General features: G+C 18.7%; 5 protein-coding genes across 5 annotated transcripts; 4 read left to right on the forward strand and 1 right to left on the reverse strand.

The window, feature by feature from the left end:
- Positions 1-561: 561 nt before the first annotated feature.
- PRELSG_1414100 (ADP-ribosylation factor, putative) lies at positions 562-1466 on the forward strand (the record flags this gene model as incomplete). Its single annotated transcript, XM_028679194.1, has 2 exons — positions 562-732; positions 981-1466. 2 exons carry the CDS (start codon positions 562-564, stop codon positions 1464-1466), a joined length of 657 nt encoding a protein of 218 aa, XP_028534932.1.
- A 499-nt stretch (positions 1467-1965) lies between these two features.
- PRELSG_1414200 (conserved Plasmodium protein, unknown function) lies at positions 1966-2714 on the reverse strand (the record flags this gene model as incomplete). The annotated part of the gene is made up of 5 exons (XM_028679195.1): positions 1966-2013; positions 2164-2232; positions 2301-2362; positions 2466-2517; positions 2631-2714. 5 exons carry the CDS (start codon positions 2712-2714, stop codon positions 1966-1968), a joined length of 315 nt encoding a protein of 104 aa, XP_028534933.1.
- A 1032-nt stretch (positions 2715-3746) lies between these two features.
- PRELSG_1414300 (conserved Plasmodium protein, unknown function) lies at positions 3747-5129 on the forward strand (the record flags this gene model as incomplete). The annotated part of the gene is made up of 7 exons (XM_028679196.1): positions 3747-3822; positions 3940-4061; positions 4233-4309; positions 4391-4507; positions 4605-4662; positions 4739-4873; positions 4980-5129. The coding sequence occupies 7 exons, from the start codon at positions 3747-3749 to the stop codon at positions 5127-5129; spliced, it is 735 nt and encodes a 244-aa protein (XP_028534934.1).
- A 1994-nt stretch (positions 5130-7123) lies between these two features.
- On the forward strand, positions 7124-9718 carry PRP40 (pre-mRNA-processing factor 40, putative; the record flags this gene model as incomplete). Its single annotated transcript, XM_028679197.1, has 1 exon — positions 7124-9718. The coding sequence occupies one exon, from the start codon at positions 7124-7126 to the stop codon at positions 9716-9718; it is 2595 nt and encodes an 864-aa protein (XP_028534935.1).
- A 1739-nt stretch (positions 9719-11457) lies between these two features.
- CCT (choline-phosphate cytidylyltransferase, putative) lies at positions 11458-14446 on the forward strand (the record flags this gene model as incomplete). The annotated part of the gene is made up of 3 exons (XM_028679198.1): positions 11458-11493; positions 11850-11931; positions 12045-14446. 3 exons carry the CDS (start codon positions 11458-11460, stop codon positions 14444-14446), a joined length of 2520 nt encoding a protein of 839 aa, XP_028534936.1.
- Positions 14447-14604: the final 158 nt, after the last annotated feature.

Below are 14604 nucleotides of genomic sequence, written 5' to 3' on the forward strand. Positions count from 1 at the left end.
TAAATTAATCTTTATTAATGCTATGAATTGAAATTTAATTTTATCATAATTAAAAAATGTATAGAGAATGAAATCATATTTCTTTAAACTTTTTAGTTGTAAAATAAAATAATCAGTAAAAAAAAAAAAAAATAAATAACTTTGTATAAAAAAGGAATTTTAAAAAAAATATATTATATTTTCTTTTAAATAAAATAATTCATGTTTAATTTTAGTTTTTTTTGTTTTTGTTATTATTTTTTTTTGATTTTCCTATTTATTAGTTAATGAAAATAGAGAAAAATATCTAAACGAAATATAATTTTACATAGCCTTTAATAAAAAATTAATTTGTATTTATTTTTCATACCTTTTTTTTATTTTTTTTTATTTTTTATAAATTTAAAATAATTTAGTTTAGATATATCTTAAATTTAAATTTTTTTTGTGTATTTATTAATTTTAATAAAAATAAATTATAAAAAAAAATAATAAAAGTTAAACATTATTATTAGAAAATGTTTAGTTAATAAAAAAAACTAAATATAATAAAATAATTCTTTTTTGAATAAATTAAGGGAAATGAGTATTTTTGGCGTTTTAAAAAAATGTTTCAAGTTTGTATTTTTTTTGTTTCTCCGTTTTTTTAGTATAAAAGCAACAACAAAAAAAAATCTGATTATTTTTGGTTTGCCGTCTTCTGGAAAAACGTCTATTATATATTTTTTCAAATTGGGATATCTAATAACTACTGTAAACATAAATAATTAAAAAAAATTGTTTTAAAAATTGATAACACAAAAAAAAAGCAAAAAAAATGTAGAAATATAAAATTAAGATAAAATGTAAAATGTGATTTATATTTCTTTTGAAAAGAGAATACTTAAATGAAAATAAATTATTATATTATCATAAAAATAATAAAAAAATATATTTAATATATATATATATATATATATATATATATATATATATATATTGTAATTTTTTGCAAAATATAGGTTAGAACTTTTTTGATAAATGAAGAAAGTTTTACTATAACATTAAAAACTAATAAAGATAATTTTGAGGAGAAGAAATTTAAAGTAAAATTTTTTGAAATAGGAAGTGATTGTTCATTTAATTTAATTAAAGAATATTCGGAATTATCTAATGATCTTATATATATTGTGGATAGCTCACAGAAAGGTTCTTTAAGTGAAGCAAGAGATGATTTTATTAGAATAATATATGATTTTAGATTTATATATCGAAAATGTAAATTTCTAATTTTTTTAAATAAACAAGATTCCAATGGATGCTTAAAATCCGATGAAATAATAAATTATTTTTCATTACCAAAAGAATTATTATATAGATGTAAATTTATTTCTTGCAGCACCTTGTCTGGGGAGGGATTGAAAGAAGGATTAGAATGGTTGTTAAATTCTAATGTATTCTCAGATAGAAATGATGTGAATTATGAAAATAGAAAAATATATTATTAGAAATTATCATTAAAAATATGTATCCGTTTAATAAAGGCACAATTCCAAATAAAACTAGCTTTCTTTATCCTTTTTTCTTAAATAAATATCATTTATTACAAATTTATACTATCTATAAAATATTTACATATATGCATAGAATATTTTATTGCAAATTGTTCTATAGTTCTTTTATTTGGTTATTTTATATTTTTAATTTTCTTAAATTAACCATTTTGCCTATTAAATATCTTGTATATAATATTTTTTGTTAATCTATCATATATTTTTTAATTTTATATTTTTTTTACTTCTTTATATTTTGAATTATAAGACAATTATTTTTTTTTTTTTTTGTAATTTTATAAGAATTTACAGCTTTTTATTATTTTGTGACAAAAATTTTTAATTTTTTATTAAAAAAAATGTTTATTAGAAAAAAAAAAAAAAAAAAAAAAAATAATAAATTATAAAAATTAATAGAATATACTATTATTAGAAATTGTATATTTTATGTTATTTAAAATATAATAAAATATAAGGATCTTTCCCCTAATAAATCTTTAAGCTAAATAAAAATTTATATTTTTATAAATATTTTTATATCTTTTGTATTTGAAAAAAGGAATAAAAATTAGTTTAGTAAGTAAATTTTCTTTATATTTCTCCATTTACTGTTTCATTTTTTTTTTTTTAAATATTTTTAAAAATAAATTACTTGATCTAATTCTTCTAAAATATTTTGATTAGTTGCATCTACATCCTTATAATATCTTTCTGCAAGTTTCTGAAGACAAGAAAAAATTGGTTTTTCATTTAATCTTAAATTATAATTTTTTTTTTATGAATGTATACTTTTAAGGAGTTTTCTGGATATTCTTTTTCAATTTCATTCTTAATATCCTTTAATTCATAATCTTATAAAATAATAATAATAATAATAATTGTATAAAAAAAAATAACAAAATTTAATATTGTTTTTCAGATTTTCTATATCTATTGAACTATAATAAAAAAAACCTGATGAAACCTTGTCTCCTGGAAATGCATTAACAGAATGAGAATTTAATGGCTAAAAATAAAATTAAAATTAAAAAAAATAAAATAAGTACTAAAATATGTTAAAACATATTTAAATATGATTAAATTGTTATAAATTTTATTGAATCAAAATAAAAAATAAACCTTATAAATACTTTGAATATCATAAGGTATTTGTGCATAAACAAGATAAAACAAAAAAAAAAATAGAAAAATAAAATTTTTCATTTTTAAAAAATAATTAGAAAAGAAGAAGGAAATAGTAATTAAATTAAGTATTGTATATTTTAATAAAAATGTCTACTATATAATAATTATTTTTAAATTAGACAGAAAAGTGTGATAAAATAAACTAATATTTTTGTACTTATTTTTGTAAAACACTAATATATATTATTTTTCTTGTAATTTTTTTTTTTTATTTTAAATATATATATATATATATATTAGTGTTTATATGTGTTTTATAGTGTTACAAATGCTTATAAATATGTGTAAATACACATAATTTATACCTTTGTATATTTTTATTATAAAATATAATAGGAGAAATAGATGAAAGATATTAATAATATTTTTAGTGATTACAATGCTATATTATTATTTTATATAATAAATGATGAATAAACCTAAAAAAAAAAGTAAACAATTATATACTTTTTTTTTTTTCTATTTTTTGTAACATAAATACAATACAATATATATATATTAATTTGCTTTCTCCTAAATTTATTTTTTTTAAAAGCATTTTACAACCTTCTTATTAATTCGCCTATCTAATTTTTTAGTTTAGTAAATAAATAGAATTATAAAGTTCGTAAATATGAAAATTATTATTGAAAATAAAATGTGATAATTTTTTTTTAATTTTATAATAATTATATTTTTTTTTTTTTTTACTTTAAAACATTTGAAAAAAAGTTTTATTCTAAAAAATTTTGTGCACACATACACTTTTTTTGAAAATTTATTTACAAATAAAAAAAAATAAAAATATATTAAAATATGTACGATTACAAATATTATTTACCTTTATTAGTATAAAAAATACATATAAAAAATTATGTATTATGAAAAAATTATTTTTTATTTGCTTTTGAAATATAGAAAAAATATATTTGTTATAAAAATAATATTGCCATAAAAATATATTTCTGTCTTTTATTTTAAATATTTAACAAGCTTTTTATCTTTGTCTTTATTTCAAATAACATTTTTTATATCCTTAAAGTTTTTTTACAAATTAAATAAAAAAAAAAAATGAACAAATATGATTTAAATAACTTTTTATGCCAATTTGATTTTTCTTCTTTGCAAGAATTAGATCCTTCTTTAAGTTACATTAAAAAAAAAAAAATTTTTTTTAAATAAAAAGATAAATCATTGATAATATATTTTAATTATACGTATATATATACAAATGAAAAATATTTCTGTGAACTATTAACTTTAGATGGTGGATATAAATCATGTTACAGTAAAGACGTTCCTTTTGAAATAAGAATTCAAGAATTAGAAAATGAACCTCAAGAAATTGGTTCTCTTGAAATAATAACTGTTAAAATTTTGGTTTTAGTAAGAAAATTTTTTTTTTTTTAATTTTTTATTTTACAAAATATAAGAATTTCCAATTTGTTTACCTTAAAAATTTATATAAAAGTTCAAAATATGTATTTTTTTAGAATTGCTTTATTTTATTTCTTGTACAAAATATTTAAATAAAAAGATTAATATATATGTTTACAGGGGGATGAACTAAATGCTCAAAGTGTGAAAGTAGAATTGACTAGTGAAACAGATTTATTTTTTCATTTCACTCAAACGTAACAAAAATAATAAATAATATGTCTTAGGATAAATATATATATATAATATAATCTTATCGTTATATTAATTTTTCTTAGAATAGATGAAATATCATTTGCGGTTATGCAAAATAATCAAAAACTAATGATTAATTTTTCTGAATACTTGCAAGTTTTAATAAAAATGTTTAATTCATGTGTAAAAGAACCGCATAGGTTATATAAAAATAATAAATATACTTTATTATATTACTTTGGATATATATTGCAAAGTATATACTATATATGTGTACCTTCACTTTTTTTTATTTAGTTTTTTAGCTATATTTACTATAAAACAAAATAGAAAAGCTCGATTAGATTTCATAAAAGTAAAAAAAAAAAAAAATAATTGAATATAATAGTTTTTAGATGTATTTCATTTTATTTTATTTTTATTTTTATAAGAATATGGAATATAAGTTTATTGAATTACTAGTTTGCGATTTTAATCAATCTTCTGAAGAAAATATAAAAGAAAGCATTACTTTTAGATATAGTTTGATGAAATCAAAAAACACTATTATGTATAAAAGATTACAAGTAAATAAATATAATAAAAGAAATAACACGTATATTACCATAATCATAATAATCTATCATTATTTTTACTTCTATCTATCTTCTATATTCTTACATATTTATATAGGATATAAGCACTTTAATTAAATCAAAAAACCCTTCTCTTTTAATGCAAATTCAAAAGGCAGCTTGTAGACAATTAGAACTCATAAAAAATAAGAAATGTACTAAAAATATATATAATATAAAGAAAATACATGAAGATGTTATTACATAAAAATTTTTTTTTATATTATTTAATTTAATACATAAATATGATATGGATAATTTAAAAAAGAAAAAAAAATTGTTTATTTTTAAATATTTATAGAGATGTATCATTATGTACAAAAATTTGGATTATTGTCAATAATCTTCAAAAAAAATTTTTTTTCTTTATTTTTTTTGCTTATTTCCAAAGATGCAATAATGACAATTACATTTTTAAAAAATTTTATAGGTATAATCATTTACCATTAAGTTTTCTTTGATATTTTTTTTTTTTTATTTATTTTTAGTTATTTTTTCCTAAAGCTCTTTTTTTTTTGTTTGAATAACAATGTTATATCTTTAAGTTATATCACAGGAATACTTTATGAATTTTAATTTAAAAGGCTTGTGAAAAGAAAAAAAAATACATTTTTAATTAATGAATAAAATACATAGTAAAATAAATGCAAAGTTTAAAATAACTATATTTTCATATATTAATTTTTTTAAATAGCTGTTGAATATGTTTTTTAATTTTAAAAATTTTTAAATTTTATTTAAATATTTATATATATAGAATGATTATTTATTTATTTTTTTTTTTTTTAATCTATCAAAAAAAAAAAAAAAAAATTAATTATTCATAAAGTATACCTTTTAAAAAAGAAGTAATTCTACAACTAATAAGGAAGAAAGAGAAATAGGAAATTAATTTATCTAAAATAAAAAAAAAAATGTACAATAAAAAGTTAAAAAAATATATGCATATAAAAGGCTTTTTATTTACACACAAATCTAAAATTTCCATTTAAGGGTTATTCACCTTTTTATAAAATATGTGGAAATTAAAAAAAAAAAAAAATAAATAATACTATTATATTAAGTAAAAGATATTATTTTATATATCTTTATTGTCACATTACATGAAATTTTTTTTCTTATTTTTTTTTATTAATTATTGATCATTTTGTTAATTTTTTTTTTTAAATACACAATTAATGAAAAATATAAATTACTTTTATTTTATATTTTTTATATGTGATTATACTATATATTTAACACCTCAAATAATATATTGTAAAGTAAAAGAAAACTTTTTAATAATATTAATAATTAGTTTTAAAAAAATAAATTATGTAAAGATGGAAAATTTAAAATATAGTAATTATAATGTAGGTAGTTAAAAATATAAAATTAACTAAAAAAACATAGTAATAAAACAAACTAGTAATTAGCGTCAGTTCTATGTGCTTATTATTTTTTGGTAGCGTATTATCAAAGATTATAAAAAATCTTTAGTATTTATTTTAAAAAAAAATATAAATTTTTAACTTCTATTATCTATAATTGGAAAAAAAAAAAAAAAAAAAATTAGAATTCTATTTTTTAAATTTAAGAATTAATTTTTTAATGAAACAAATAGGAATTGTAACTTTCAATATATATATATATATTATATATAAAGAGAAAAAAAAAATGAATGCTCATCTTTATATATCTTAAAATAATTAAAAAAAAATAAATAAATCATAATATATTTTTAAATAATAAAATATTTAGTTAATTTTTTTATATTTTTTTTTTAGTAAACATAATTGAAAAATATTATATACATATATTTATATATAAATAGCATGTTTTTTTACTTTTGACATATAAATTAAATAATATAAATATATATTTTTAAATTAAAAAAAAAATAAATAAAATAAAAAAGGGGAAAAGAAAAAAATATAAAGAAATAGATTATCATGAAGAATAATTAGCATTAAAAACAATAAATATCTAATATCGTTTTGATAATTTGATTGTTACTTTATCTTTCTTATTATAGCACCATTTTCAATTTTTAAAATTATAGAAGTTTATTTTTTCATAATAACATATAAAACATAAATTTAATTTGGAAAACATGTATTAATATATATATATATATATATATATATATATATATATATATATATATATATATATTTATATATCTCCATAAAGAGAAAATTGATATTTTGAAAAAAAAAAGAAATGCAAAATTCAGGTAATAATAACAGTATTAATTATGGTAAGAACATTATGATTCCAAATATGCCTAATATTCCCAACGCGCCCAATATACCCAACTCAGTCAATATGCAAAATATATCTGGTTCTCCAAATATACCTCATTCTCCTAATTTACCAAATATACCTAATATACCTAATTTACCAAATATACCTAATTTACCTAATTTACCAAATATTCCCAGTATACCTAATTTACCCAGTGTACCAAATAATGGTATAAATAATCAAAATGTGAATAATACTCATTTTTTGAATAATTCAATTAATCAAATGCCTATGCCTTTTATTCCTGGAATGTTGCATAATGTAAACACATGTGATTATTATAATAAAAATATGATACATATGAATTCGATATATGATAATTACAACCCTTTAATGTATGCACAACCCAATAATATGAATATACCTTTACCCCCAAATAACATAGATAATTTAAACGACATGTCAATGCATATGAATCTCAATATGATGAAAATGTACAATAAGGATTTAATGTTAAATAAAAACCCAAAAACTATGAGCAATAATTTAATGAACTTATCGAATAACATGAGCTTAAATTATATGAATAATTACAATATAGAAAGTCACGGATGGTGCGAAATGGTAGCCAGGAATGGAAGAAAATTTTATTATAATTCTATAACAAAATGCTCAAAATGGGAAAAGCCAGATGAATTAAAAACTCCCGAAGAATTGAAAATTTCTGAAAAAACAAAATGGAAAGAATATTCATGTAGTGATGGAAGAAAATACTGGCATCATGAAGAAAAAAACATTAGTGTATGGGAGGAGCCAGAAGAAATTAAAAAAATAAAATTAGAATGTGCTTCTGCAAAGGATGAAGGTAATAATAAAGATAACAAAGAGGAGAATAAGAAAAATGCAGAAAATGAAACATTAACCAATGATAATATGAATAAAAATAATAAAACATATGAAGAAATAAATAAAAATTATGGAGAATGCAATATCAAGGAAAATAATAATATTAACAGTCATACTAATTATATAAAAGAATCAAACTTAAAAAATGAAATAAATCAAAACATATATAATAATATTGATGAAAAAAATAAAAAAATTGATAAGGATAATATGGTATGGGAAAAATTTGAAGATAAAAATGATGCAAGAGAACATTTGAAAATTTTATTTGAAGAAAAAAATATAAATCCAAAAATGACATGGGAAAATGCTTTAAAAATTTTAGAAAGTGATTCAAGATGGTTAAGTTTAGTTATACTAACGAAAGGAGAAAAAAGACAGTTATTTTCTGAATATATTAGCCATGCTGTTAAAAGAGCTAATGAAAATGAAAGAAGAAAAAGACAGAAATCAAGGGAAATAATTTTCCAAACATTATTAAATTGGGATAAATTAAATGAACGATCATCTTATATAGAATTTGCTTCTGAATTTTACAATGAAGAATGGTGGAATTGGATAACAGAAAAAGAAAGAGATGAAATATTTCAAGATTTTATTGATGATTATAAACATAAATTTAAAGAAATCAGAAGAAAGAAAAGAAAAAAAACAGTTGAAGTTTTAAAAGAAAAATTTCAAGCATATGCAGAAAAGAAAAACCCATTAAAGTGGAAAGAAATTAAAGTTTATTTTAAAGATGATGAAGATTTTAATTCTTTACACAAAATAGATGCTTTAGCTGCTTGGGAAAGCTTCTTTGAAAAATATCACAATCAAGAAAAAATGGAACTTAAAAAGAAAGTATATAGAATATTGAGAAAAAAAAGAGATTCCTTCATTGAGTTATTAAATGAATATTACGAAAAGAATATCTTAAATATCAAAACACAGTGGATATATTTTGTCTCTAAAATATATAAAGATCCTCGTTATACAGATTTATTGGGGCAACAAGGGTCATCACCCAGAGTATTATTTGAGGAATTTATTGAATCTCTACAGGAACAGTATTTAAGACATAAGGCATACATAAAAAAAGCATATAAAGAAATGGAAATTGTTGTAGATGAAAATACTACGTTTGATAATTTTTTACAAACGTTTTCAAAAGTACAAAACAAATATAAAATTCCACACGCTAATATGAACTTTATATATCTTTCTATACTTAAAAAGATAAAAGAAAAAAAAAATAAAGAATTAAAACACATTAATAAAGTAGCCAAATTTTTAACAAAAATTTCGGAACTTAAACCGAATATGACATATAATAAAGTAATTAGTATAATTAAATGCTCAAGTAAATGGCCAATAGTATGCAACTTATGCCCAAAAGAAGAACAAAAATTAGCTGCCTATAACATATGGAAATCATATATAAATTCAAAAAAAAAAGATCATTCGAATGATTCATCAAATTATAACTCAAATAAAAATTTTAAAAATTCAAGAAGAAAAGAGACTCCAAAATCAAGTGAAGATGAAGAAGAAGCAGAAGAAGAAGAATATGATAATAAGACACAGTCAAAACATAAGCAGTATTCTAAAGAAGATTCTGATTCAAGTGCTCAAACAATTGAATCTTTACGTACTATTGATCATCCTTCTAGCTATCTACATTAGAAAAAAGGTTTCTTTTCAGTAGCTCGTATGATAATTTTAATATGAATGGGAAATATATTTCCATTGTGTGCAAAAAAAAAAAAGATGAAAAAAAGAAAAATAATAAATAAACGAAGAAGAAAAAAATATATATGATAAAGAAAAAAAGAAGATTATATAATAATATATTTTATATTTTTTGATAATGTTTTTAAAATTTTATTTGTTTCAATTTTATATCTTATGATTTAATATCTATGAATAATAAGGATATATTTTATGCTTATGTAAAATTATTTTACTTTTTTTTAACCTCAGGTACTTTTAAAAAAAAAAAAGGAATTTTGATATATATAATTTAGAATATACATATAATATACATATTGCTTACATTTAAAGTTTAATCACTGTTTTTTTAAAAGATATATGTTATATTCTACAGTAAAACCCTGATTTAAAAGTATAATTAAAAATTTTAAATATTTTTATGATTTATAATTTTTTAATACATTTAAAAAATACAAATTTAATTAATTTTATTATTATTTTCTTTTTTATACCTTGCTAAAATATTATAAAAATTTAATTATATTTAGATTTTTCTATTTTAATTTAATACAACAAAATTTTTTAAAACTATTTCGAATATATATATATAAATTTTTATATATTTTTTTTTTTTTTTGAGATAATGACAAAGGTAGCTTTTTAGGTTCGACATTTTTTTTTCTGCACCATTTAAATAATTTTATGTTTGAAATTTCACCATTTATAAAATTTAAAAATATATATTTTTTTAATAAAATTGAGAAATAAATAAACATTTATATTTATACATATATTTTACAATTTATTTTTAAAATAATTATAGTTTGCTATTTTCATTTATAATTAACTACATTTCATTTTATTTTGTTATTTTTTAATTTAATTTTATATTTCATTTTGCATTTATAATTAATAAAAACTTATAAGAAAAATATAAATACACAATGAAAAAAAGATTACAGTAAATTTTAAAAAAATATTTTCATTGTAAATTTTTATTTAGAAATTTACATTTTTTTTTTTTTTTATTGAAATATAGTTTTATATTGATCTAATAACTTTCATTTAAAAATTTTTTTTAGTCTAATATAATTATAAAAAGTTTAAGAATTTTTAATTCACTGCTACTATGAATTATTTTCTTCCGAAAAAAAATATTACATTCCTTTTTATAAATTTTTTTTTCTTCTTTTCAAGTACATTAAAAATTTGAATAAATATAATTTATATTTTAACAAATTAATAAAACAATTTTTTTTAAAAGAAATACTTTTTTTTTTTTAAAGAAATTAAAATTTATAGTGTTACATATATAAAACTACGAAAACAAATAATATTTTTTGAATGTTTGTTCTACATATAATTTAAAAAATTATTTTCGTTCTTACACAAATTTTTTTATTCACTCCAGTAAGATAATTTTAAAACATATGTATAGAATTTTTTTTTTTATTAATATAAATGATTTTATTTGTTTTAAATAAAATATGCACTTTTTATTTTTTTTTTTTACATGATATATATATATATATATTTTTGTAAATTTTATATATGTTTAAATACATAAATAAAAAAATGCAAGTATTTTTTTTTTTTTATATATAATTACGAATATTTTAAATACAAATATTAGGAAATAATATATGTATATATATGCACCATATTTTATATTAAAAGTTAAAATCTTTATCAAAATCATGAGTTAATATAAAATGGTAGTTAAAGTACGTTCGGTTCAAAACTTGGAGGTAAAAATTAAAAAAAATTCGTGAACTTAAGAATATTTCCTTTTTAACATTTGTATATTGCATGAACAGTTTTTGATAAATATATGTAAATTTTATTTTAAAAATAAAAATTATAAAAATATTATTTACAAGTATTTTCATTTACAAAAATATAAGGGTATTTATCAATAAAAAAAAAAATGTACAGATTTATTTGAAAATTTTTTTTTTACTTGTATAAATATCTTAATAAAATATGTATTTATTTTATTGGATTCTATTTTTTTTATTAAATTTATCATTTCTAAATACTATATGCACATAAACGTATTTTAAGATAACTTTTTTTGTTACATCAATAAATATTTTAATTTTAGAACCAAGACCCTGAACTTTTTATTAATGGAAATTTAAATAATGAAAATAGGAGCGAACAAACTATAAGAATATATGCAGATGGTAAAAAAAAAAATAAAAAATAAATAAATAAATAATAAAATAAAAAATAGAATAAATTTTATGGTAGAATAACGACTTTTTTTTTAAAAAAAAATGTATTATTTTTCATTTAGGTGTTTATGACCTTCTACATTTAGGTCATATGAAACAGCTAAAACAAGCAAAATATATGGAAAAAAATGTCACTTTAATTGTAGGAGTATCTAGTGATTATGAAACAAAAAAATTCAAAGGTCAAATTGTTCAATCATTAGAAGAAAGAACTGAAACATTAAAACATATTCGATGGGTAGATGAAATAATTTCACCTTGCCCATGGATAATTACACCTGAGTTTATGGAAGAGCATAAAATTGATTACGTTGCTCATGATGATATACCATATACTAATAATCAAAAAAAAAAGAAAAAAAAAAAAAAAAGTAAATCAAATAATAACGAAGATGCAAACGATGATGTATATGCTTGGTTAAAAAAAGCAGGAAAATTTAAAGCTACTCAGAGAACAGAAGGAGTATCTACAACGGATTTAATTGTAAGAATATTAAAAAACTATGAAGATTATATAGAAAGATCACTGCAAAGAGGTATACACCCGAATGAGTTGAATATAGGTGTAACAAAAGCACAATCAATTAAAATGAAAAAAAATTTAATTAGATGGGGGGAGAAAGTTACAGATGAATTAACAAAAGTAACACTCACAGATAAGCCTTTGGGTACAGATTTCGATCAAGGAATAGATATAATAAGAGATAAAGTGCATGGATTATTTAAGCTGTGGAGATATCACTCAAAAAAACTTTTAAAAGATTTTGCAAAATCATTTGACCCTATGTTTATTATGATTAGAAAAAAAAGTAAAAAGGATAATATTTCAAATATGTATTTATCTGATTCTAATTATTTGTCAAGAATAGTGAAAGAAGATTCAAAAAAAAAAAAATATATAAGTAATTCCTTCAATAGTGTTGATGAATATTATTATTCTGCCGATGAAGATTGCCCTAGGGTTAATAATGTTTTTAGTGTAATAAGTAAAATTGCTAATGATTCATATAATGCAGAAATTGATAACTATGAAACATGTTTTGAATTAGAAGTGTGCCTTAAAGATAAACAAAGAAAAATAAACAACAAATTGAATTTAACATCTGACGAAATGATAGATTTCATTGATCCTTTGGATGTAAAAAATGAGGAAGAATATAATAGTACAGATGATAAAATGAGTAAGAAATTAAATAATAAAAATATATTAAACAACAAATTAAATTATGATCAGTACATTAAAACAATATATCATGATGCAAATGATGGAAAATATCATACTTTAGGTAGTAGAAAAAACAATATTGATTATAAAAATAGTAATAAGGAAAATAACATTAACAATAATAATAATGATAAAGATGATTATAAAAGTTGTGTGGATGTTTATATGGATAATAAATATAATCACATTATTTTAAATAAAAAATATAGTAATAGTGAAGACACAATAAAAAAGAGTGAAGTAATAAAAGTAACTAACTTAATTAATAAAATACAAGAGCATAATTTGGAAAGTGTGAGAAATGAAGAATATGAAAAAAGTTTCAGTGGACGAAAGGAAATTGCAAAATTAGAAGATAATGAAGTAAAAGAAAAAAAGGACAAGTGTGATAATCCAAAAAAAATTAGAATTTATGCCGATGGAGTATATGACATGTTACATTTAGGGCATATGAAGCAATTAGAACAAGCCAAGAAAATGTTTGAGAATACAACTTTGATTGTAGGTGTGTCAAGTGATAATGAAACAAAAATATTCAAAGGCCAAATTGTTCAATCATTAGAAGAAAGAACTGAAACATTAAAACATATTCGATGGGTAGATGAAATAATTTCACCTTGCCCATGGATAATTACACCTGAGTTTATGGAAGAGCATAAAATTGATTACGTTGCTCATGATGATATACCATATACTAATAATCAAAAAAAAAAGAAAAAAAAAAAAAAAAGTAAATCAAATAATAACGAAGATGCAAACGATGATGTATATGCTTGGTTAAAAAAAGCAGGAAAATTTAAAGCTACTCAGAGAACAGAAGGAGTATCTACAACGGATTTAATTGTAAGAATATTAANAAACTATGAAGATTATATAGAAAGATCACTGCAAAGAGGTATACACCCGAATGAGTTGAATATAGGTGTAACAAAAGCACAATCAATTAAAATGAAAAAAAATTTAATTAGATGGGGGGAGAAAGTTACAGATGAATTAACAAAAGTAACACTCACAGATAAGCCTTTGGGTACAGATTTTGATCAAGGAATAGAAAATCTTCAAATAAAATTTAAAGAACTTTTTAAATTATGGAAAAATGCATCCAACAAATTAATAAAAGATTTTACCAGAAAATTTGATGCAACATCTAGTTTGTCTTCATTACAGAGATCCTTAGATAATGAAAGTGAATATTGTGATTTTGTTAGTAGCAACTGTGATGAAGAGACTAGTAGTTGATATATATATATTTATATATATAGAATTATTTGAAATTTTTTTTTTTTTTATAATCATGTGTTATTCTTCCTTTTTTTTTTTTTTATGTTTGCTTTTCATTTTTATATGTTTAATTCAAATTTTCTTTTATTTTTTTTTAAGGTGATTTTATAAATTTT

This window comes from Plasmodium relictum, assembly GCF_900005765.1.
Source record: "Plasmodium relictum strain SGS1 genome assembly, chromosome: 14".
Classification (NCBI taxonomy): Eukaryota; Apicomplexa; class Aconoidasida; order Haemosporida; family Plasmodiidae; genus Plasmodium; species Plasmodium relictum.